This window comes from Zootermopsis nevadensis, unplaced genomic scaffold (assembly GCF_977971745.1).
Source record: "Zootermopsis nevadensis isolate Lab colony 2312 unplaced genomic scaffold, Znev_1.0 Znev_ptg000020l, whole genome shotgun sequence".
Taxonomy (NCBI): domain Eukaryota; kingdom Metazoa; phylum Arthropoda; class Insecta; order Blattodea; family Termopsidae; genus Zootermopsis; species Zootermopsis nevadensis.
Genome location: NW_028259152.1, coordinates 11,871,711 through 11,897,063, shown reverse-complemented (window position 1 = coordinate 11,897,063; position 25,353 = coordinate 11,871,711). Strand labels below are relative to the sequence as shown.

The 25,353-nt window shown below is 38.1% G+C and overlaps 1 protein-coding gene across 2 annotated transcripts in view; it reads right to left on the bottom strand.

The window, feature by feature from the left end:
* Positions 1-1,166: 1,166 nt before the first annotated feature.
* Positions 1,167-25,353, bottom strand: part of LOC110832055 (uncharacterized) — a 45,540-nt gene continuing 21,353 nt past the window's right edge. Inside the window, exons 2-3 of one of the 2 annotated variants that reach the window (XM_022068680.2) lie at positions 17,251-17,380; positions 1,167-7,707 (exon numbers count right to left, since the gene is read on the bottom strand). In XM_022068680.2, the coding sequence (XP_021924372.1) occupies positions 6,053-7,707; positions 17,251-17,380 (1,785 nt within the window). In that variant the 3' untranslated portion in view covers positions 1,167-6,052. Of the gene's footprint in view, positions 7,708-17,250; positions 17,384-25,353 lie in introns of both variants that reach the window. The other variant, XM_022068679.2, reaches the window with a different exon arrangement.

Below are 25,353 nucleotides of genomic sequence, written 5' to 3'. Positions count from 1 at the left end.
TCCGAGCTTTTCTGTATTCTGTTGTCTTGTACAGGTAAGGCCTTACGACGAATCACTTCACTCCTTAGTCCTACAAAATGTCGGAGAAAAAAAATGTTTCGAAAATCTGGAAGATAAATTCTTCACGAAGACCAAGGCTTAGGCTTCGCTATAACCAAAAGAATTTTGACTGCAATGAGAAAAGTCGTCCTACTCGGATTTATAGAATTGGAAACAAAAACGATTGTTGGTTTCCGATAAGTCTTTTTTTCCCATCTTAGAACAGTTTATCCTGTATACTTCTGGTAGGTTTAACAACTTTCATGAATAAAGGTATTTATGAACATAACAGTAGTAGTCGGCTCTTTGACATTCAATATAAGTAAAAGTTGTTGGTCTATCAAAAGAATATTCCATTTGAAACTACACGGCACCAAGATTTCCTGCAGCCTTTCTGTTCTTTGCTATCCCCAAACGTCACTTCTGCCGGTAAACTGGTTTCTGTGGTTTCTTCATTTTTACCAAGCGTAAAGATTCTTTTACAAATAATGGGTTCCTAGCCTGTCGCCTCAACCCCCATCCTGGCGAACCAGGGACAATTCTCTTTATGCCTTGGCGTCCCTACATCATAGCTCTTAAGGTCGGTGGGACACACAACCCTTCATATTTGTGGCCGATGGGAAAACACTCTTCTTTATAATATGTCAACTATTGACCGTGTGATCTTGCCGATATTGGCCAAGGTTTCAGAGGAGCTTAGTACTTCCAACATCAGGGTGATGAGCAGTCCACGCATGGAAATGTTCGGTTAGACTGCACGGTGCAACGTCCGAGAAGACAGCCATCTTTCGTTGCAGTAAGCTGATAATGCAACATTTCTTTCGGGACAGAGTCTGCAAGGAAAGTATCGGTAAATCTTTCTGTTATAAAAGGCTTGGAAATGGAGGGTGAGGAGGGCATGGGGATATATCGGGCCTGGATTCCCGGCAGATGCATAGTTTTTTCCCCTCTTTGTCACCACGTCCAGACTGGCTGTAGGTAACATGAAGTTCTGTAGCCTATGTTTCAAATGTTTAAATAGGAGACGGGTAGGTAAAATAGTACGGACTGACGTAAAAATAAGCTTGCGGCTATTAATCATTACTGATTTTTTTATTTATCTGTGTTAGAAAGAATGTAGCATCAAATAAATGCAAAATGTTTCGTTATTTATTTTCTTAAACAGTGTCATAACTAATTGCTACATAGTTTGACGGTACTTTTTCCTCTTATTGTTAAATACAACATACGTTATAAAAATTCTTATTCTATCATTTTCATACACTATTTGTTTTACCAACACTGAACTTTTTAAGCCGTATTTATAAATGTGACAATGTTAACAATCAGGCAGGCCAGTGGCTAACTAGATCCACGAATGCTGAGATTGCAAACTATGGAATTGTGAAAAAGATCACAACGAAATTTGGAACCTGTGCATTATATTCTCAAACAACGAAGTTCTGTGGGCAATTTTATGCTTACTGAAGCATGAAGTCGTGAGTTTTGTCACAGAATTTTTATTTATAGGTTTATGAAACGTAGGGGGCCTTATAATATAATAATATCTGTCTCCCTCGTTTTACTGTTGTCATACTTGCCTTGTAGCTAGTTATCCGAGTGTTTCCTTTCGACACATGACGCGTGCTTCAGAGTTATTTTACCCCGTCTTTTATATGTCACGAGACAAATCATACAGAGATCGCTTTATACGTTACACCTTGAGAAATTACTAACAATGCGCTTTATTATACAGTGGTAGTCTTTTTTTATACAGTGCCAATTTATATTTGCTTCTAAAATTACCTTCATCAATGTGGTGGAAATCAAGCGGCAGATACAAGGTTCATTCATTAAGTGAACCAATGATTGCATATTCGATAATCGATAATCATTTAATTAATAAGCCGTTCAGTGCTTTTGATTAAAATTACCTCTGTAATACGTAAGTCACCATATTTGTTTCATACATCATAAACTCGATTGCTTTGGAAGCAAAGTAATGATGTATTATAATATTACACTAAAAGACCCTACCACATTGGTTGATGGACTAAAAGCTATGTACAGTACATTTCAGGTACACGGTACAGAAATCAGAAAAGCAGAATCTGCATGATTATGCTATTTTCTACATATTTATATGACACGATACAGTAATCTTTATATGAAATTCAAACCTGTGACATTTGGTAACTTATACAGTAATTTGATTGAAAAAGAGCTGATATTGGAATATTAGAATTACCAACTGAGTACCCAAATGGAAAATTTGTATGGAAATATAATATTATAATAATTTATTAATCCATGTGACTACAGAATCAAATAGTGTGAAAAGTGGATGATACAATCTGTAGACAAATTGATAAATTTCTTCCACCTCAGAATTTTATAATAATTACATATGTTCATGCAAACTGGAACTCTGTCATGTGAGTTTTGAACTACCAAGTCCTTTGCGCAATGCACGCTAGAATTGTGCTGGTATCTGATTTGACGCTTTTGCAGCAACTAAACTGTGCTAGTATTTATAATGAAACTTTCTGAATATTATTGTTTCATTAGGCGTACCTTTAGAAATGTTAAAAATAACATAAATATCTTTTCAGCTAAAGTTAGTCTAAAATGTAATTAAAGTATTTTAAAGCTTTTGTGAAACTACGTTAATAAATTAATACATATATATTTTACATTGACACTTGAGCCTCTTTAATATTTCAATTGAGCCACTATACGACGTAATAAACTTAGCACTACTTTATCTGTATGTATTTAAACTTTAATTTGAGAACTGAATGGAAGTTCTCTTATGAATATTTAATATAGCTTTATAGTCAGAAAACAAACACAATTTAATATGACATTTAAAAATAGTTTTTATTCTATATTAATCTCATATTTTATATTAGTATGATCAGAGAAGAAGTTTTATTGTTACAAATTATTTGTTCAGGTATTTGTAAAGGTATATGGCTTTGTTGAAAAGTCAACATTTACTCAGTTTGTCAGAAAAGTATCCTTTTATGAACCACAAACCTTCATTATCATGTTCACAAAATCTCACCATTTGAATGCAGTCTGAACACTCAAATGAATTATTATACAAGGTTCAAACTGATTCTAATCAATTTAACACTCTGAAGAGCAATGGTAACAATATGTAGTACCCGTTCCAACATCAGTGACAATGAATTTTGCCCAAAGAGTGTATTTATAGGTCTTGTATGATTCTTAACTGAGCTTCATGCTTTAAAGGGTTAACAAGTTTCATATCAGATGTCCCTTCACTAAGGAGCGCTGTCATCTGTGTCCTGAATCAACTGTATGCCCACACAATGTTGCTATATTGTATTTTTATGACGGCATGAGACTAATGAAACATTATAGACACTACAGTTGGTAAGGGTTGACAAGAAACTAGTGTTGGTTACGCAGTACCAAAATTATGTAGTGTGTACACATACTTATAGTAATTATAAATGATATTGAAACCTAAGATTTATAATATTTTGAAATCCAAAAAAAATTAACCACACCAACAAAAAGTTTTTTCAGTGCTAAATGTTTTACATACCACAATTCTGAACAAAGTCAGAAAACCAACAATGCTATGAGTATTTTAGTAGTTTGTAGGGGTACTTCATCATCACCTGCCATGCTGCATCTTGACTCATGCATTGCACTCATAAACTGTCCAGTTCATTAAAACACCTCACTACTCAGAGTATTTTCTTGTCTTCAGCTCTAGACCATACAACATTAAAAACTGTGACAGCAACCGAAAAGACCTTAATAATTGTCTTTTCCTGTCCTAAGCTTAATACTATTAGAGATTTGATGTTTAAAACCTTTATATTTTGTTGGGTATGAATATTAATGTAGAGAAGTAATCAGGTTTAATTCAATTGATCAATATTATTATCAGCAACACAGTGTAAGGTTGTATTTGACAACTCAGACACTGGGAACATGGCTTTAAATCTCAGTTGAGTCATAAGTGTTTGTTTACATTTTCTGCATTACGCTGTTCTGTGTAAAATACATTGCGATGGGCTGATCCCCTGTTCAAGGACTCCTACCAAATTCCTAAAAGAACAATAGATCCAGAAGTTAATTCTGTTCTGGAATAGTCCTGAAGGCCGAATCCTATAACAGCTAAATCAAGACGAAGGATATCATAATTATTCAAACTAAATCAGTATATAAAATTTTAACCATCACTTCAAGACCCTACTGTGAATTCCTTTGATCCTATTGTGAACATGGGCTGATATGGAAGAGTCAGACACTCTCCACATCAAATGGGGTTTACTCATAATGCTTAAGTTGACTTCATCACTGCACTGTCTAGAAAACTCACTGTATTTTCAGTTCACTCTAATTCTGTCAACCAATCTTCAGATTCTACAAGATAGCCACATTATAAAATGTGCAATTCAAAATTTTACATAACATTATAAAATATTCAGGATAATTTATTTAAAACTCTCAATTAGCTTTAAGCCTAAAATATTTTTGTGGAAAACAGTGTCATAAAATAAAAACAAAAGCTTTTTTTTACACACTGAACTGTTTCTAGATCTCTATACTCGAAAAGAGGATCTAAACTTACATCTCATTCCATATGCTTATCATCACTATAACAGCCAATATAAAAGATACATATGAAGCCATAGTCCTTCTTTTAGACCCTCAATTTAATGATAGGTAAAATAATTCATTATTTGTTTCATGCAGTTCACCAACTTCCATGTGTTAGTTACAGTGCACTGTTATTGTATATTTTTATGAAGTTTAAAGATGTATGTAGATGATTAATCTGACATACATGTAATTACAAGCATTAAGTAGGGGATTTTTAAATATATGTGACACAGGAAATAAGCAATTTCATTTCTTGGCGCAATTAATTAAAAGATGAGCAAAGACTGATATACTAGCAAATAGATTCACATATTTTAATTGAATTTAAGGAACTTTGTAACTTATCTTCTTAATAAATAAACACTATGTTTTAATGTGACATTACTGAACTGGCAAAGGACAAGTAAATGGAGTCTGCAAATAAATATGTTATGTGAGAATGTGTCAATTAGCAAGTTCTGGTCGATTAATTCCATGCCTGCTGTAAAGTTCAAGGTTCTGCTAATAATACTTCTCTTCAGGATCATGCTTGTTTATGTAATCAAAGAAATCTTTCAGACTTTGGTTACTTTCATAGGTATTTGGTTATATCTGTGAAATAATTTTTTGACTTAAACTTTGTTGTACTAAATATGAAACATTCAGTTAGTAGACTGTAAAATACAAATGATCTTCTAAAAAAATATGGCTTTAAGTATCAGGTATGTAGTATTAGTGATAAACATTTAATATCAGGAATATATTGTCAGCACTTGTAATGAAAGCTTTAAAGTAGGCCTGTGTAAATGTTTTGGTTTATGTTGCACCTTTTCTTGTAAACCCTGAATTTTTTTTTGTGTTGAGTGACATAAAGATGCAAAAATCTGATTGTGAAAACGACGGTTCAGAGAGGAAACCTATAGCTTAACATGTGATCCAAACTATGGCAAGGGGTGCTGGTATTCCTGACTAACTTCAGCCTCTTTTCAATGGTCAGGTAAGGGAACGTCTTGCAGATAAATTCATACTAGATACAACTCGTCTTGAATCCAAGTATCAGTTCCACAGCCAGACAATCAGGAACAATTGCTGCTTATAAATAGTGTAACAGTTCCATTGTCAGATACTCAGAAACTACCACAACTCTCAAAGAGTGTACCAGTTTGACAGTCACACGATCAAGGACCATTGCTATTCTTAGTGTAACAGTTCCAGAGTTGAATGATAAGGAACCATTGCTACTTTAAAAAATGTAACAGCCTCATTGTTGGATGCTCAGAAAGTATTGCCATTCTTAAATATATCTACACTTTGAAGGGCATGTTTGGGGCTGAAGAATGCTTCTAACTCATGAATAAGAACCTCTGAATGTGTCTCTTTACCAGGTGTTTGACTTTAAGTCTGGAGCTCATACTTCTTCAGCTGTGATGTCATCAAATTGGATGACATCATCCAAAGTCAACTGCCGTTTTTTTCGTGCTGGAGTTACATCTTCGTCTGTGAATGGCATGGATTTTGCTGCAGCAACTAGAAGATCAAAGTGTTTTTGTTTTTCATTACTTGCACTCTTTTTTGTTGAGATTTTAGCATTGTCTTGATTTTGTAAGTATGTAGTTTCTTTTCTTACTGAATTGAAAATATTCTTTCTAAATGGTTCATTCCCATTGTAATCCTCTACTGCCTTCCCAATTCTGTCATTGTTCTCTGCACTGCCTTGTTGATTAATATCATTGCTTTCTTGTATCGGGATGCCATGATAAGAGTTCTGCTGTTTGGTGGCTCCATAAGTTTTCACTTTTGAATGTCCTTGTATAATGAGATACATTGGACCTCGAAGTGGTTCTATAGGCTGCTTGTAATGGGAAAACAGTGGATCTGTTGTCAGGGGAGAGGCTGTTGTCATGGAGACAGTGCTGCTTGCTACTGTTGTTACCATTATGTTGGAACTCCACTGCAGGGGTTGTTGATGTGTGGGTAAGTTTATATTATTACTGTCACTGAAATGTAACTCCTTCGACGGCACAACTTCCAAGTCTGGTGAGTGGTGGTGCACAGTTGTGGTACTGAATGGTTCGTGGTAAATGTTACCAAAGGGATATTTATCATGTTTGGTGGATGTTGGTGCTTTCTGGGTCACATGACTACTGATTTCTGCCAGGGTTGCCAGCTGTGTCTTTCCTTCCTCCCATTCGAGTGTGGGTAGTGTAGAGGAATGTTGGTACACAAGATTTGCTTGTTCTGGTGTAACAGAAGGGTGGTCTCTTGATGGGGCTTCTGTTGTTACCTTTTTCATTTCTACCACTTGAAACGGTTTCTGGGTGTCTGACATACTAGTGAACGAATTTGGGATTTGCAGAGGTGGAGGCACCAGAATTGTGTAAGGTGGTCTCGGTTGTTGGTTCTCTTCCTGGTGGTTATGCGCTTCTGTTTGGAAACTTTGAGTCTCAAAATAAGGCCTATTTTGCTTTCTTTCTGCCTGACTTTCAACTGACTCCAGCGTTGTCCTCTGATTCTCTTTCTGATTTTGTTTTTCAGTTAGAGGGTAATTTTCATATGGTCTCTGCTTCTGATGGTTCTTCTGTTGGTATGAATGGGAGTGATGTGGGGAGATATAGTGATGGATAGATGCAGGACTGTTTGGTTGCTGTGACGCGGTTGAGGAAGGCCGTACGAGGTAATGGTGGTGGTAGAAGTGTTGCTGATTTCGGTGTTGCGTTGAGAATGTTGGTCCATCTACAAGTTTAAGAAAGAAAGGATCATAGACGTCTTTCCTGGAATCTGCTGACGAGTTTTCTGTCTCTCTGTGGACATCATCAGGTCTCTTGTGAAACACTCTATTGACTTCCGGGTCTTTTGAAGCGTACCCGATGGCAGGAATCGGTGGATCCGGAGTCCGAGACGATGGCTCGATCCAATAGTGGACTCTTTCCAGAACTGGAGGCACATAGTCGTAAGTTGGATCGTTCTTCAAGGGGTCTCCTCGTCCAAGAGGCGTCCATTCGTCATATTCCATGCGAGGGGAGAACAGGCCACGGGAATCCTTGCTACTTCCCCGTAACTGCTCTGTGAAAGAAAGTCAAGTTACACATCAAGGACATATATAAATTAGTGCGTGTGTGTTTTCATTTAAAATCCATAATACATATGTTTATTAATTGTGCATTTCAATTGCTGAAGTATGCTACTCCGACAGTAAGCGTTTATAATCAGTCAGTGACTGCAGCAGTGTAATGGTTAGCATTCCCGATTCGTATTCGTTAAGTCCCAGGTTTGAATCTCAATTCGAGGATGGACACTTTCCAGTGAGGTTTTTCATAATTTTTCTGTCTCTCCAAACGAATTCCAGGAATGTACGTTCAAAGAGACTACAACAACTGCCTCCTTCTATAAACCTTACCTATTCACCATTCAGTGTTATCTTCTCATCTCTTTCGATGCTATATGCAAGTATTTTGTAACACCTTCTTCGATTAAATAACGTAAGAATAATAAATGAAGAATGAGGAGAGGAAGGTTGGGATTTTACAAATACGTAGCCTACTTTATTTGAACTCATTACGTTTACATTAATTTGAGCATTGTTTTTTAGATACAGCCATACAGTGTTCGGTTTAACTCGACCCAATCTGCACAGTCGCCATATGTTCTAGAAACGAGACGGAATTGGTCATCCGCCAGATATGCAACAAATCAGAATTTCATTGGTGGGGGAATAATTGACCTTGACATCGAAACCAAGCTTAGAGCTGGTGAGATTTCAGGTTCTGACGGGGTACTCTTAGTCGGTAAACTTCCACCATAGTGCGCAGCGCAACATACCAGAAGAAGGCCTTACTCAGGCATTGAGCCATCGTTCGTTCAATGTGTCAGAACTCATTTCGGTGTGCTGTTTTGGCTAAGGAAGACGGTTCTTAATTTTGAGCGAAGAATGTTTGTTGTAGAGCATTATTTTTGTAGCAAATCATGTGCATTGTGTCAACAAGATTCGCAAAAAGTGTTTCCAAACAAATAGCGCTAGACAAATGAGTGGTTGATCGCCTAATCAGAAATTTCATTGAGACTGGCAGTGTAATGAATCGGAAACGCAACTATAGGCGAACGGTTCTTAGAACTTACGTTTAGGAAAAAGTTAAACCCAGTTTCCTGCAATTTATTTCTAAATCACTGAGGAAACTCTCTCAACAGAAGGATTTTTTTAAAAGAAAAGTGACTGCGTTCTAAAATGAGCTTTCTGTATATTTTCGCTGTACGGGATTTTTTGAAAGAAATTATTTATCAAGAAACATTTGATTTCATACATTTAAAAGTGATAGACATATTCATCCCATTATCATTTCATCTTTAAGTTTCAAATTAACCTTTTCTTTTCTTACAGAAAACCTCTTTGTTTCCCAAGATATTTTAGTAGTTGCGGGGGGCGGCAATTCAAACTTGTAACCCCGCCACTGTAAACATGACTTTGTCACTGTACTTGAAGTCACGTCAAATCTTGGCCGGACCCCAGCTATCCTGGCAAATTTATCATGTTTTTTTCCAAAGGCAAATACTGGGATAGTATTTTAAATTAGGCCGTGACCGCTTCCTTGCATATCATTTCCACTTTATTCATTATCGTTCTATCATTCGACGCTATTTATTATCTGAGTTATTGTGAGCATCGTTAAACATCATATAATATAAGCAGTGGTAGTCACGTTTAAATGTGATAAGTTTTGCTTTCCTACATTCAGGTTTGGTTGGCATGACACATTTATTGCAACATAAATCTTCGTGTGTCGTTACCAGCACATGTAACTGTACAATCATGTGACGCACAGTTGATATTGTTATGCTGTTAGGGCCCCCTCGCAACCGCCTTCTTCGAGGACATCAAGTGAGATTTCACCTATCTTTCGACTCAGAAACGTAAAACTTTTCGTAAGGTGAAAAGTTTTAAATTGAAAATTAAATTTCCATTAATTTCAATGTAAAAAGATCTGACTGCTTCCCATCACCCAGAAAAATCACCCGGTATTTTGCCCACATATGCTAGAATAATTCAAAATCATAAAAATGAGATTAATTTGTATGATAGTTATTATTTGTTTAACTGTATAATTGTAAAGTGCCATCGAAGTGTTAAACCAAAAGTTTACATTGTACACCAGTTACTGTATTTATTTATAGTTTCTTTAACGACGATTTTTAGTAGCTCAGGATACTTAGTGTCGAATGAGAGAATGATGGTGAATAATAAATTGGAAAGGATGTGGAAGGAAGCGGTCGTGGCCCAATTTAACACACTATCCGGCAGTTACTGTAGTTCTGAAATTGAAAAGCAGGTATGAACTTGCATGATTCGACATAGCGAAAATTCATAGATCGGAAGTTTAGAAATCGTGGAAGAGCTGTAAACTGTTGTGGAGACTATTGGGACCTAAGAGAGAGGAAGTAACAGGAGATGTGATAAATTGTAATGGGGGACCTTATAATTTGTACTCTTCATCCATTATTATTATTAATATTATTATTATTATTATTATTATCCCATCTCTTCACCACTTTATGGGGTATGTACTTCTATGTACCCGAGACAGACCTTGTCCCTAAGGTACATAGGGCAGCAGCTATTTCCGAGATTTATTTTATTTAGTGTTCTGTCTGACAACAGGTCCATATGAACAGGATCCTTCCATCCTTTTCTCGGACTGGGACCTGTTCATATACGTTCTTGGCAGATGATCCAGAAGTGGTTTGCCATTGCCTTCTTCTGTGTGTGAATGGAGTAATTGTTGGGATGCCACGGAGGAAAACTCCGTGTTGCCTAGACCACGGCCTTGCCCAACACAAGTTATAAATTCGGGCGCCGTCGGGAATCGAACCCGATACCCCAGGATTACAAGGCCAGCGTTCTAACCGCTAGACCACCGTGGCTCTATTTCCGGGATACATTTTGTTTTTAATATGTATTACATGTATTATATATTTTTTATTTTACGACAGCGTCTTTCGAATGATGTATGACGTTCCCAAAATTGCAGTTTTCTGAAGTTCCCTGACGTCGTGTTCGCCCGGGATTTTGGCCAAATATTTCCTGAGCGACCTGGAGACAGTTCCTGTTGCCCCTATAACTACTGGGATTACTTTTGCTTGAACCTTCCACATTCTCTGTATTTCTATGAGAAGGTCCTTATATTTCAATATCTTCTCTGCTTCCTTCTTAATCACATTCCTATCAGTCGGTATTGCTATATCAATTAAGAGGCAAGTTCCGTTTTTTTTCGGATTATAATGTCTGGTTTATTATTTGGGATGGTTCTATCTGTTCTGATTTGCTGGTTCCACAGAATAGTTATTTGGCCATCTTCACTTGTCTCCACTGTCTTCGGGATGTGTTCATACCAGTACTTCTCTTCTATTATTATTATTATTATTATTATGAATTGTTTAATTGGTCCACAAGCAGCCAAAAACTTCAGGCGTGTTGCCGTCATAACTCGGATGCTTGCAGCCCAGATGAAACTGTAGTCACGGCTCGAACCACGAGATGGGCGGCTACAGTGAGTTGGGGTCGTGCGCACGTAGTAGTCGGAGCGACCCAAGAAGCACGGCCTTTTGCATCCGGCTGAGTAATGCTTCAGCGTTACGCTGGCATGCCGGAATAAGCTTGATGTTAGCCAGCAGTGACGACTTGACTCCTCCAAGAACTCCAATTATAAGGACGATTAATTTGACAGTGAATCCTGGGTACAGCTGTCTTAGCTCAAACACAAGGTCTTGATACTTGGTCCGTTTTTCAGCCTCCTTCACAACTATTATTATTATTATTATTATTATTATTATTATTATTATTATTATTGTCCCATCTACCCACCACTTTATGGGGTATGTACTTCCAGCAGCTATTTCCGGGATCCATATTGTTTTCAGCAAGTGCCACTTGTATTATATAATTTTATTTTACGACAGCGTCTTTAGGATGATGTATGAAGTTCCAAAAATGGCGGTCTTCTGCAGTTCCCTGATGTCGTGTTTGCCCGGGATGTTGGCCAAATATTTTCTGAGTGACCTGGAGACAGTTCGTGTCGCTCCTATAACTATTGGAATTATTTTTGCTAGAACCTTCCACATTCTCTGTATTCCTATGAGAAGGTCCTTGTATTTCAAGATCTTCTCTGCTTCCTTCTTAATCACATTCCTGTCAGTTTATTATTATTATTATTATTATTGGACTTTTTGGCTGTTGTCAAGCACTTTAATAAATGAATTGAATTGAATTGAATTATTATTATTATTTCTTCAAGCAGATATTGATTCTATACCAGACCAGAACACCTGTAACTATTTGAATTCATGTGAACTGGCCAGCCAATCCTGTGTGAAGATTCCCACGCTTGCAATTCATGTGTGGAGGTTCCCACGCTAACGAGGGATCTAGAAGTTAGGTCAAGAACACGTGCATTACGATAGTGGACGAAGTCAACAGCGGGCTTTCAGCCAGTAAACAAAACTTTTGTACCTGTTATGGAAAGTTGTGTATAAAAGGATCCAAATTTCAAAAATAAAAGTATTCTGTGTTCTTTAATTTGTTTTTCCTAATTTGTTTATTTATAAAAAAAATTCCACGTCAACTCTGAGGTGATCCTTGTTCCCTACTGACTCTAATTCGGGATATAACTATCTCTTGCCGCCGGAACAAAGAAAGTGACAGGCAGTGAGAAAGTAAAGGATAGTTATAATTCTGTGCATCAGTGGTGCGATGTTAACAATATGGAACTTAACATTGAGAAAACCAAAATTATATCTTTCACACGGAAAACCAACAGTATTCATTTTAACTACTTTGTCAGTGATATTTTAATTTTCCGTACTGACTGTACAAAAGATCTTGGTGTCTTGTTAGACACTAAGCTATACTTTCATTGTCATGTAAATTTTGTTCATTCCCAGGCACTAAGGACCTTAGGGCTCATTCGTTTTATTACATATAATTTTTCCTCTTTAGACAGTCTTGTTGTTTTATATAATGCTTTAATTAGGTCAAAGCTTGAGTATGCTTCGGTTGTATGGAATAATCTTACACAGACAGATTCTAATAAATTAGAAAATATCCAAAGGAAATTTGCCAGTTTGTGCAATTACCGGTTTTTTCGGTTTAATATTACACGTAAATACGAATTGATTTTAACTACTTTAAATTTCAGAACACTTTATACCAGACGACGGCATCTTGATGCTTTACTTCTTATTAATGTATTTAAGGGCAAAATAAATTGCAATTCCATCATGGACAATGTTGGTATTCGTGTGCCGTCAAGGCAAATAAGAGAATTTTCTACGTTTAGTGTGTGCAGTGCGCTGAAGAGCCAGGTGTGTCATTGCTGCAAATGACGTATGTAAATTTTTGGACGTGTTTGGCATAAACATTGTTTCTTTTGAGGGCACTTTCTCAATAATAATTTATCTAATTTGTATCTTTGTATTAGTGTTTGCCTGTCATTGGCTCTTTGCTTTTGGCAAACACTCAATAAAGGAATTGAATTATTATTATTATTTTCCCATCTATTCACCACTTTATGGGGTATGTATGTATGTATTATTATTATTATTATTATTTAGACCTAATTTCTTATATTTACTTGCTGTGCTGACTGCATCATATTTTGTGGTATTTAATTTTGTAAGTTTTTTCTGTTTTTTATTGTTTAATTTTTTTATTTAGTATTATTGAATTGAATTATATTACTTAGGTATCGTATTTAGCCCATTTACTTGTGGAATATTATTCAATAAATGAATTGAATTGAACATGGTACATTTATATATTTAGTTTCATTTGTTTGTTTGTTTTTGTATTTGTAATATTTTACTTTTATTATTATTGAAATGAATTTAATTATATAAGTATTTTATCCTGGACTTTGGTTTAGTGCTTGGCTGTTATTGGCCTTTTTGACTGTTGTCAAGCACTTAAATAAATGAATTGAATTAAATTATTATTATTATTAGTAGTAGTAGTACTAGTACGGTTATTAAATCAAGGAAGGCGATGTGGTCGAGACATGTAGCATGCACGGGAGATGTGATTTCATAGAATCTTAGTCGAAAAGCTTCAAGGCAAGAGACAACTTGGAAGACGTGTAAATTAGCATCAAATACAATTTCTATGTCTTTATGGTATTTATATTTTTCCCAGTAAATTAACATAGCCATGAATACATATGTGGAATGGAGGTAGTATAACTCCACGCATTTGTAACATGACCAGCTTCACGATCTGGCCACTTTACTCCCGAGGAAACAGTCCCCGATAATCAGTGGACAGGAGGATGTTTGTGCCTCAGGGTCTGACCGGAAGTCGGTTGCCCAGAAGTAGTTAGTTACTGTTTTATTTGAGCTCAGGTATTAAAATTCACAAAACATCTTCAACTAACTCAAGAGAAGCACTGTGAAGTACATAAATAATACTATAATATTTTTCCGGCTCAAGGCAAGAATGTTTGTCCGCGACTTCCTATGTTGTGTTACCCTGGTCATTCGTCGAAAGAGCCCTGCCAAATGTCTAAAATTACTTTAGAAACCTCACATGTCTGAGGCGGCCAAGGTTCTTTAGTGACTGCACAGCCATGGAGTAAGTAAAAAGCCGGTCTTCTTGTGTACACGGTACGTCTGTAACCGTTTCATTCTGTATTTGTCTACTTCTTTGTCTCCTGTGTCGGGATCAAACAAGATCTATCACGCTCGTACTCCAGGTGATTGATGAAGGATCCCACCAATATGGGGGAGTGGCCCTGTTATAGGCTATAGAATATAGACTCGCTGACCACCAGGCAGCATAAGTTCCGGGATCTTCAAAATATAGGATCAACCTCTCTCCACGAAACAAAATTACGGAGGACTCCGGATATGGAGTTGAAAGCCGAACACTTAGATAGCCCAATTGGATAACTAAGATGGAATAAGGAACCTTCCCTTTGGGAATCACAAAGAATAGTACGTCTGGACGCTATGAAGGGGGAAAACCTCCAGCAGACATGGCCAGCTGGTTATTTTCTATGTGCAAGCATTTGTAAACTCAGTTACTCAAGTAAACTTTATAATTTGCATTGAAATAATTTTATTTAAAATTGTGCAAACTAGGTCCAGTCTCTAAATTTCGTAAGCTCCGAACTGTTTTTGTATGAGGGCAGCACTAAGCCATAATACCCCACTAGCAAGAGAAACCATTGACAGCTTCTCGCCCACTTGTTTGTCTAGCCTGGTCCAAGCGGTCGTTCCTGGAACTAAAAGGTAGGTGTGTGTTTTGGTGCTTGCCTGTTTGTGTTTGGTTAGAAACCACTGGTAAAGAATTTATTTACCTTTAAGAAGCTTGTGTATTATTAAACTCTCTTAGGTAAGCAGCTCTTCATCCTCATCATAGTGCACTCCTATTAACAAGTCTGAAGCTTGCTACCAGTCAGTTCAAAACCCTGTATCGTCCGGACTCCTGTCTAGTTTTACTTGTTGAGATACCGATGTTGGTCTTCTGGGTAGTAAAACCGCGTGGACTTGTGGGTAAATACAAATGTTTCGCAGGATCATATTGCCTCCATATTCAGGGAATATCGACAAATTTTCACTTGTTTTGTGTGGGTGCTCTCTCGCCTTGAGGGAGGAACATAAATTTAAGGATTCTGAGAATAAGAAGCTGAGCAGAATGTTTGAACCTAAAAGAAAAATAAGTAACAGGAGGACGGTAGATTAAATCAAGGGTCATAAAATCGGCGGGACATGTAGGAAAGGTTAATACAAAATTTTTATTCCAGAAACCTGATTTGAAGGCACAGTTTTGGAGGCGTAGATAAAAATAGGCAAATAATATTGAAACAGATCTTAGAAAAATGGAAGCGAAGATGTGGACTAGATTATTATATATAATCATCCTGTTGTGGATTTTAGTCCACAAGCTTCATTAACAGCCACTGCAGAAAAAATTGGTAAATTATGTTAGTAACTACACAAGATTAGACATATGCTGTTAGTCAATTTATTATAATATTCAATTACGACATGTTTTGACTACTGCAAAAATTTACACCTCAGTGACACACACACAATATGCCAGTCCGATATTTCAAATAATGTCAACAGTTACCATGAACCGTACATACGAGTAGTTAGCAGTACTCTGTACCTCGCTACTCACATACAGTACAAATACACAGTAATTCAGATGATTGAACTATTCACCAAAAGATTAGTATGTATATATAAATCTTGCAGAAACAATATACAAAGAGAATCCACTATAACATAATTTATTATATTTCAGGCATCTGCTTCTAAAAAATTATGCGCAGGACAGAAATGTATTTGTGTATTCTTGATATGAGTAAACACCGACATTGAATTACGAAGTGCTTTATGTCCATACAATTTTTACCTGAAACATTGCATTTTATGGTATGACTTTTAAGCCAATAATAGCATGTGTGGTACTTGTACATAAAGCAATAGACGAGATAAGAATTATGAATGTTTTTCAAATCCTTCTGAGTAACTAAAATAAATGAGCCTGTAGTAGAATAACGAGAAACAAATAAACGTCGGTTACAGTGGCCGCGAGGTCTGGGTCGTGGGTCTTGTGCGTTCGAATCCAGATCAGTTCATGGGCATTTGTCTGCGTATTTAGGTGTTGTGTTGTCCGGTGCTGATTACTCATCAAAGGAATCCTGCCAAATGTCTAAATAACTTAAGAAATATCCAGTATGCAAGGCGGCCAAAGTCCTTCAAGGACTTTAAGGCCATGGAGTAAGTACGCAAGTAAGTTGTGTAACGCTGAAGTATTTACTATGTTGTGCATAGACTTTTAATACAGCCAGGGTACTCGTCGGGCTGAAGGTAAGATTCAGTGACAGGTAATAAACCTTTGGGGTGCATAGACTGCTAGCTATATGGGGTCGCAGTTATATGTTCCTTTCTATTTCTTAAAATATTCACCTTACCAGGTCCAATTAAAGTTAGAGTACTTAATGAAATTCATATTTCTCCGTGGCATCCCAACGATTACTCCATTCACACACAGAAGAAGGCAATGGCAAACCACTTCTGGATCATCTGCCAAGAACGTATATGAACAGGTCCCAGTCCGAGAAAAGGATGGATGGATCCTGTTCATATGGACCTGTCGTCAGACAGAACACTAAATAATAATATATAATATAACATCCTTTATAGAGGGTAGCGTTTGTTTATTCATTTATGGTTTATTTAAGGGCGGAGTCAGTTGCTCAGAATGTGGAAGAAAGCGATCCTGGCTGAATTTAAGGTACTATCGCAGAAGTTTCCTGGAGATACCGAGGAAAACCACAGTAAACCTTAAAATAGCAGGTCCTCTGGGCAAGGTTTGAACTCGTAATCTCCCGAATACGAAGCAGGATTACCAACAACTCGGTTGTGAGAAAAATTGTGTTCTATTGGTCATTTGTGTGGACAGTCTGCAGTGCAATCTCCTGAATACCAAATTAACTCCAAATGCTGCCAGCAATTATAACACGCAGCCATAACTTCTCCTTAGCGATTTATCTTGTTTCGCTGTGTGTGGAGAACACAGACTGACTGCCTCTGTGAAGCCTTTAAGAAATTTACCTGGACGGGCCTCTTGATCGGGTTCCTTGGTTGAGTCAGCGGTGCTGGAGGAATCCAAGAGCGACGCCGACACAGCGACGAGGACAACCAGCCGTGTGAGAAAATGGCGGCTGTGAGCGTCGCGCACCATCTCCTGGAACATATGATCTGTGGGTCATACGGTGAACCTAGATACAGACTGAGGCACTTAGCTTACAGACCTCGGTTGCATGTAAATTATTCATTATTAAACGCGTGCTGTTTTTTCGTAATGCAAATAATCTTGCCTCAATGTAAAAGGAAACTTTCATGTGGCAGACAAATTATTAAAAAAGAATAATACATCCAAAGAAATAATGGAGAAAATAGGAAAGGAGTAAAGAAAGAGGGAAAAAAGGAGAAAGAAAGAAACGTAAAAAGAGGTATAAAAGTGGACTAAACGTCGATAAAAGTTAGTTATTATCTCAGTAGGATTATGGTTTATTTAACGACGCCTTTTAAATTGCATGCAGTATGTGTAATCGAATTATAGGTTAAATGTAATGATGAAATCGTGGTCTGCTTTAAAGCGTTATCCCAAAATTTATTCGGATTGACAGGAACAGTCAACAACAACATTAATCAGGGCAGCTAGTCTCGGACCATCTGACCATCTGTAAATGATGCAGAGTGATATAAATTTAACTGTGACGTCCATTTTACAGTGTCCCTTCGGAACTTTCCAGGTCCTCGATCCTTTCACCACGTACATTTGGAGGGGTAGTTTGATTTGAATTTCTTTTGTGGCAATGAACTTAGGTCGCTGTCGCATTTGTGCATGACACGACAATACAATGGTTATGTGCCTGCCCTCCCCCCGACCATCGCATTGTCTTACTGTTTATAAGGTGGGGGGGGACCTTATATGGACTCTGTATTATAATTGGTTTTAAATACAGGGTATAAGGTTCTATGACGTGCTTGTGCTTGTCAAACAGAAATCTTGATTATAACAAAATGAAATACAAGTCGAATAATTTGTGAACAGCGCACACTAGTCACGACTACGCGTGACATGATTCCATTATTTTTTGCCTTCCTATTTGCCTACCTGGAACGCTTTTTATTTTATTTCATAATCTATATCTTTGTTGCTGTACTTCTTGTTCTGTGCTGCTGAGATTCAAAGGTCATTTGAGAGAGTCCAAAAAAGTAATCGGCATTGCAGTATTCTGCCATCTGTCAGCTGTTGTCCTGGACTGCACAGATAGTAGGTGCCGGGTCTCTTACAGCCATATTTGGCATCCCAAAATGTTAGCACTTAACTCTCGCTGTCGTTATTGTGTCCATTAAGATGGTCGCTTTGTCCTTTCTTACAGACAAAAGAAAGATATTAACAATGATAACCAAAGCAAGTCCGTGTGCCAGAAGTGGAAGGCAGGTCACGCGTTTGCTTAGACTAAATCGATGGGGCAGAGTCCCTGAGAAGCTGATATTCGCTTAGGTAGACAGGAGGAGTACATATAGTTCTGTGAACTTCTATTACTTATATATTTTCTTCTCTTTCTGTCATTCTTGGTTTGTTCATTTCCTTCTTCCTTCCGTTATTCCTTTCTCTCTCTTATTCCTCCTTCCCTCTTTCTTATTTACCTCTTTTCTATAGCTTTCTCCATCTCTCTCTTCATTTTCTTTTTATATTCTTCTTTCCTCTCTACTCCTTGCGTTTCTAAGTTTCATTTTACCTGTTTCCTCACTTTCTGCCTTGTATCTATATTTATCTCATTTCTTCTTAATATTTCTTTTGTTATTTCTGTACTTTTTACGTCCTTCCGTCTGTGAGCAACCAAAAGCCGTGGTAAATATTCCCGCCTCAGTGTACGTGCTTCTTTCAACTAAAAAGTAAACGCACGCTAATAACCGTGACGCCCTCATGGCACACTGTAGTCACTAGAAATCGAACATTATTGTTAAGCAATTATCGAGGTCAGCAAAGAGACAGTTCGGAAGAAGCGTAAAAAATCATTATAGCTACATGTCTTTATGGTTGCAGAAATATAATGAATGCCTTTCTAATTAACTTATATAGATGTGAATTCATTTATTCGTTTCTTTATTCCCTTGTAGTGTGACTTCTGAACACCAGAGAGTACGCTTAAAGTGCACGATTCTGTATTCAAATGCCTTTGGGTTAGCATATTTGTGATTTTTAGTATCGGGCATTTTTTGTACACATGAAATTAGAATTTGTATCTTTCCAAAACTTATGTTTCAATCGATTTATTAATTGTCATTAGGTCTACCAAATTAACTACCGTCTGCATCGCGGGGTAGCCATCTTCGTCAAAGCTGACCATAAACTTTACATTTCTAAACGTCTATTACCATATAAATGATCAATATCCCATAATCAATGGCTTAACATATAGGGGAGACCAGGGCAGAACGGGGAACGTAATCTTTGGAGGCATGTGGAAGGGACAATAATAGAGATAAACACATGGAGGAACTTTGAGTGGATTTATTGTCTATTTGAGATTTATAATGATTTATTGGTTTAGTTCTAAGAGTTTTCTTTACAAGAACGTAACTTGCCCCATTTTGCCGAGTACGGGGGGAAAGACGGAGTATGTTTGATATATGTTTGAAAAGTTGCAAGAAGACACAGATTATCTAATAATTATGACGTAAAAGTAAAGTAAAGATTGTCCCACTATACGCCATGTAGGCGTTTGGGGTAAGTGGAGGTATAGCTCCTCTCTTCCTTGACCTCGGCACTAGACAGGGGTGAGTGGTCAGCATCACGCCCCGCCATCTTTACCCCCGGGAAAGGACCCCGGTACCCATTGTAGAGGAGGCTGGGTGGGCCCCAGAGCCGGTCTGGACGCAGAGGCTAGAGGAAAAATCCTCTGCCCCCGTCGGGGATCGAACCCCGGTCGTCGAGCCCGTAGCTAGTCACTATACTGACTGAGCCATCCCGGCTCATAATAATTATGACGTAGGATATAAAAATAATTTAGTATACAATGTAAAATGTCGAAACTTTACACATTTGAAATCTACTGATTCCTAACGCAGACGGCACACATGCGCACCTGTTCATCATCGTAACTACCAACACCTGCACATGATTTTTGGGCCCATTTCAAGCAAGACGTATACCGGATCCACCCTTCAATAGACTGCGAACAGACATCGCCACATTACAGACACTTGTCATTTTATCCTCTTCTCTGGGTACCCCGTTCTGCCTACCCCATCCTGCCCCGAGTATACTCTTTCAAATTAGGATTGCCCCACCAAAAATGACACCATGAAAATAAATAAAAATATTGTGTTTAAGACTTTCAAGAAAACCCCTTGTAACATGCATCATTCAACAAAGTGGATATGAATAATGATAGGTCTTACCTTCACTGTAAGTTGAGAAAACATTTTAAAATGTAGGAGCAAAATCCAACATGGGTGATTATTTCAGAAATCGTAATCACAAAATGGCGCTGACTGACATGACATGACCCTGTGCTGTATGCTAATGGCATTTCATCCGGTCCTGATAGATCGCAACGCATTGCAGACGAAATAAAGCCGATACCCTGTTCTGCCCCGTGGCCCCGTTTTGCCCTGGTCTTTCCTATTACACAGTCTAAAGTTTGTGAAACTTTATTCCTGCACACAAGGGGGCGATTTCAGTGCAAGCGAAGAGCTCGGAAATGATATTTCAGGTTCTCACGACGGCGTGTATGAAGATGGCTGTCTTCTGGGATGTTGCGCCATGTAGTGCGGTAGAAGTTTATCATCGTTTTAGAGGCTGTTACGGTCCTCATTGTCGGTTTATTAACTTCTACCAGACTACACGGCACAACAAGCCAGAAGACAGCAATCTTCGTACTAGCGGCCTTGAGAACCTCAAATCTCACTTTGACTTGTACGGCATAAATATACTGTTCTAACAAGCTGTGTGCTCTGTTATTGCAGACTGTATGTTCCTTAAGACGTACATTTAAAGGAACACGAAAGAAACGTATTTAAGCCAATGCTCTTTGGTATCCGTATGATTTTTTACAATAAAGTGACTATCGAAAACGATGGGGTGCGAAAATCACACGTCCGGCCTTGCTGAATAGGTTCCCCTCCAAGCTTCCCTGAGACAGAGTCATATGAAAATTGCATCTTACCTTCTTGTTAGCCGTATATGTACGTCTTCTCTCACTTCTTCATTGTAGACATTAACATCGCAGAGTAGCTAATGACGTCACGCCAGTAATGGAAGTTTTACTCATTGACGTTCTGTTTGTGTGGATTCATTTCGTGAGTTTAATATTGTGTCCCGTAGAACTGTTATCCGTCTTCCACCTGCTTTATATTCATGAGAGATGGCTCTAAGTAATGGATGTTTGCCATCTATAGTTAAATTTATTCTCTACCTAAGAGTAAACTATGGTCTAGGTGTGTTAGTGACACGGGCGTCTTAGTTTCTACCATCCACAAGCCCGTGCTTCAGTAACACTGACAGTCTCTTGTTTCTGCGGTTTAATTTAGCGTTCCAATGTAGGCTGTAAGCATAGTGCTGTCAGCAAGTAGCCGATATGCATGACACAGGCCGACATCGTTTTCATTTGCCTGTCTTCATAATATTTCCTTCTTCATTTTTATTCCTGTTTATTACCTTCGTCATTTCAGTCTTCATCATTCTTCTTGTCACCCTCTTCCTTCATTGTAATCTTTATTTTTTCGTCGATATCTTTTCCCTCCCAACATAATCATCTTTCCCACCTTTATTAGTCCTTCACCATCATCTTACGCTTTCCTCCTCAATTTTAATTTATGTCTCCTTGTTTTACTTCTCACAGCCATCCTTCTTATTCTCGCGTTTATTCTGCTCTTGTTTTCATCTTCTGCTTCTTCAACTTGCGGTGCAGTTTTAAGGGAGCAGAGATTACTAGAAAGAATTCTTACCCCGTACAAACACCTGTGCCTGCGTGATTGGTGTGACGTGACGAGAAACAAATACTGCTTGGGATTTCAGATTCTCACGGCAACAAATACAAAGATGGCTGTCTTCTGGGATGTTGCGCTTTGTAGACTGCTATAAACTTGCCGACGATTTAGAGCTGCTTGCTGCCCTGATGATAAAGGCACCAACCATCTCTGAAATGTCAGTAAACTTCTACCATACTATATGGCGCAACAAACCCAGACGACAGCCATCTTCAAGATAGACTTTATTTGGACCCATTCCTGAGCCAGTTTAACCTAATTTAAAATATTAAAACCATTATCTTAATAAATGCACGAACAGAATCTTCTTGAAAGGTTAGTAATTATTGAGGTGGAAAGAAATGTCATTTCTTGTAATGGACTCCAAATATTCGTCACCGTTTCACGAAAGCTTTCCATTGTATCCTATCCTGAGCGACTTGGATGCACATAAACTCGTCAAAGACCATTGGTAACTATTTCCCTAACTGCATCAACAGTCAATAACTTTTCATTCTGTATTTAAGAGTTTCCCAAGATTCTCAGTGTAAATAGCGATTACTTCCTTAAATAAAGTTACCAAATTGAAGTTAGTGGTGTTTTCTTTGCGGTACGGATAGAATTCGTAAATATTATTTAGACAAGCTTTGGTTTCAAAGAGTTAATAAAATATCGGGCTATTAGCCGTGTCAATTGGTTTAAAAATTACCGACATTTCCTGAACCACCTGTGTTCCCATCATGAGGATTGTGATGCCCGAGATGTTTTTAACCGAGTGGTAAGCCGGAGGACATCCAGTTTTCGCCTATCCGCGACTGCTTATTTAGACCTTTAATATCTGGATGCCGTCTGCGCCATCTGAAACCTGAGGATGCGTCATGCCGTGGTGACACGGAACCTCCTTAACACAAGTCTCTCTTAGTATGAGTTTTAACATTATCCTCTTATCTTCGTTTCAGTACTCTGAGAGGATTTCCCAAAAAATTATGTATAAAGTTCTTGTTTCACATATTTTTACAGCTTCTAGTTACTGTAGAAGCTCGAAACGCCCACCCTGTTGCTTGTTTCTTGAAGAAAAGCGGAACGAATAATATTTAAAAACTCGACTTCCAGGGCGCAGTAACCGAGTAGGCCCACATGACACACTCAAGCTCGATTTTCTGCTGCGTTCAAGTACCACTTGAAGCTTGCATCTCAATAGGTGCTGGAAGGGAGGGAAGTAATATGCAGGTAAGGGTGTCACTGTCGGAGTTGGCATAGGTACAGCACGCACTCAACATTTTTATGGAGAACATACGACTTTAGCCATACAGTTTCAGTTGCGGAGGTTGTGTTGCGTCAAAAGAGATGACAAGTGATAGCCAGTGTTGAGTACGAAAGTATTTGAGACGGCCATGGCCTATTCGAAGCATGCCGCTGGGAAGGCAGAGGAAATTTAAAAAATGTCAATGTGGGTAGCCTACATCTGACACGAGATCTATGCTTGATTATAACTCATCGAGGAATTTTATGTTATGGAATCTGAAGGTTCATCACAGTTCTCAAAAAAGCCCACCAGGTTTCAATAACACCAAATTGTCTAATACATCCGACTCAAAACACAAATCTTCCAACGATTCGACTATTTTCTGTTCCAACATTCGTGCAGAACAGCGATATACAAAATGACCCGAAAAGATACACATTCAGTGAATGAAATAAACACATTTTAACAAACTAAACCATTACATGCGTCAGCATTGACACTTTGTGATTTGGAGAATCTGGTGTAGGTGTTGAGAATGACCACTGTTACCTTCTCGGCACAGTTAACATCGGTGAGCAGCTGACTGACAAAGGGCCACCAAAGTTGCTGCTGGGTCGGCGACGCTAGGCCGTTCAGTTTCTTGTTGGAGCTCATGAAATGTTACTGGCTTTGCGCTGTACACTGCATCCTTCAAGTAACCCCACAAGTAAACGACAGGTGGGGTTAAATCTGGCGATCGTAGGGATACTTGGCAGATCCTCTGCATCCTATCCATCGGTCAGGAAAAGTGTTGTCAAGATATGCCTTGATATCATGATAGTCAAGTGGGGTGTCACGTCTTGTTGATACCATACGTCCTCATCTCTATACACCTGACGAATGACGGGAACAATTCTTTCTTATAACGTGTATATATCTTTTTGGGACCCTGTATTTATGCTGGTTCGGAAATTTTTTAGTTTATATTGCTGTAATTCTATTTGTGGATCATTATGTCATTATTTTTGTTTATTAGTTCCAAATATTTTCTATATTACACCTCTTTAGTCATTTCTGTGTTCTATGGCAGTATTGTCTGTAACACACTTGCACTGAAGTCTCCAACGACGTTCTTCTGCCATTCATGTACAGGTAGGTCCCGATTTACGCCGGGGTTACGTTCCACCTCCTCAGAGTCGTTACCTAAAGCGGCGTAAATCGAGAAAGAATTATAATGTACTGGCGGACGAGGAGAAAGCAACTGACGCCGATACTGGCGCCGCCTAGGTACCCACTTCCTGTGCTGAGTTTACGCTTGTGTTTTCAAATTTTCTTCTTATATTTGTTTATTTTTCGTTATTATTTTAAAAGGGCTCTAATCTGAAACAACGTAAAATGAAGCGTCTTAAAGTAGGTCCTGCCTGTATTTAAAACTCATTAAACTTCGCTCCATAGCAATACTTCAAAACTGCAATGAATATTTACTTGGATATTCCGTTGATCTGAAGGTAGGATTAGCATAAGACCACTCACTGTCACTTTGATTTCTCTTATTTATGACATACTGTTGGGTATTCTGAAATTGCATAAGAGATGAGGTAGCAAACAAGGCCAAGTTCTGTGTACGTAAACTTCACTGCCGTAACTTATGTGTAACGCGTGTATTGAAGACAAGGTTAAGTACCTTAAAACCGGTCATAGCCTCACGTTTTGTGCGTCGTACTTAGTGAAGCCTTCATACGCCCCACACTTTTCGCACCATTGCTTTAATCTGTGGATTTATGATTTAGGTTTGGGGAATTTGTGGTCCAAGGAAATGTAGGAACACACTGATGTTTGAGGACAGAAGCAGTTGGTTGCAAAAATTATACAGAGACTCCCGATTATCTGGGGGCAGATTAATCGGTGTCCATCTGTATTCTTTAGGATTCTGATGATGGTGT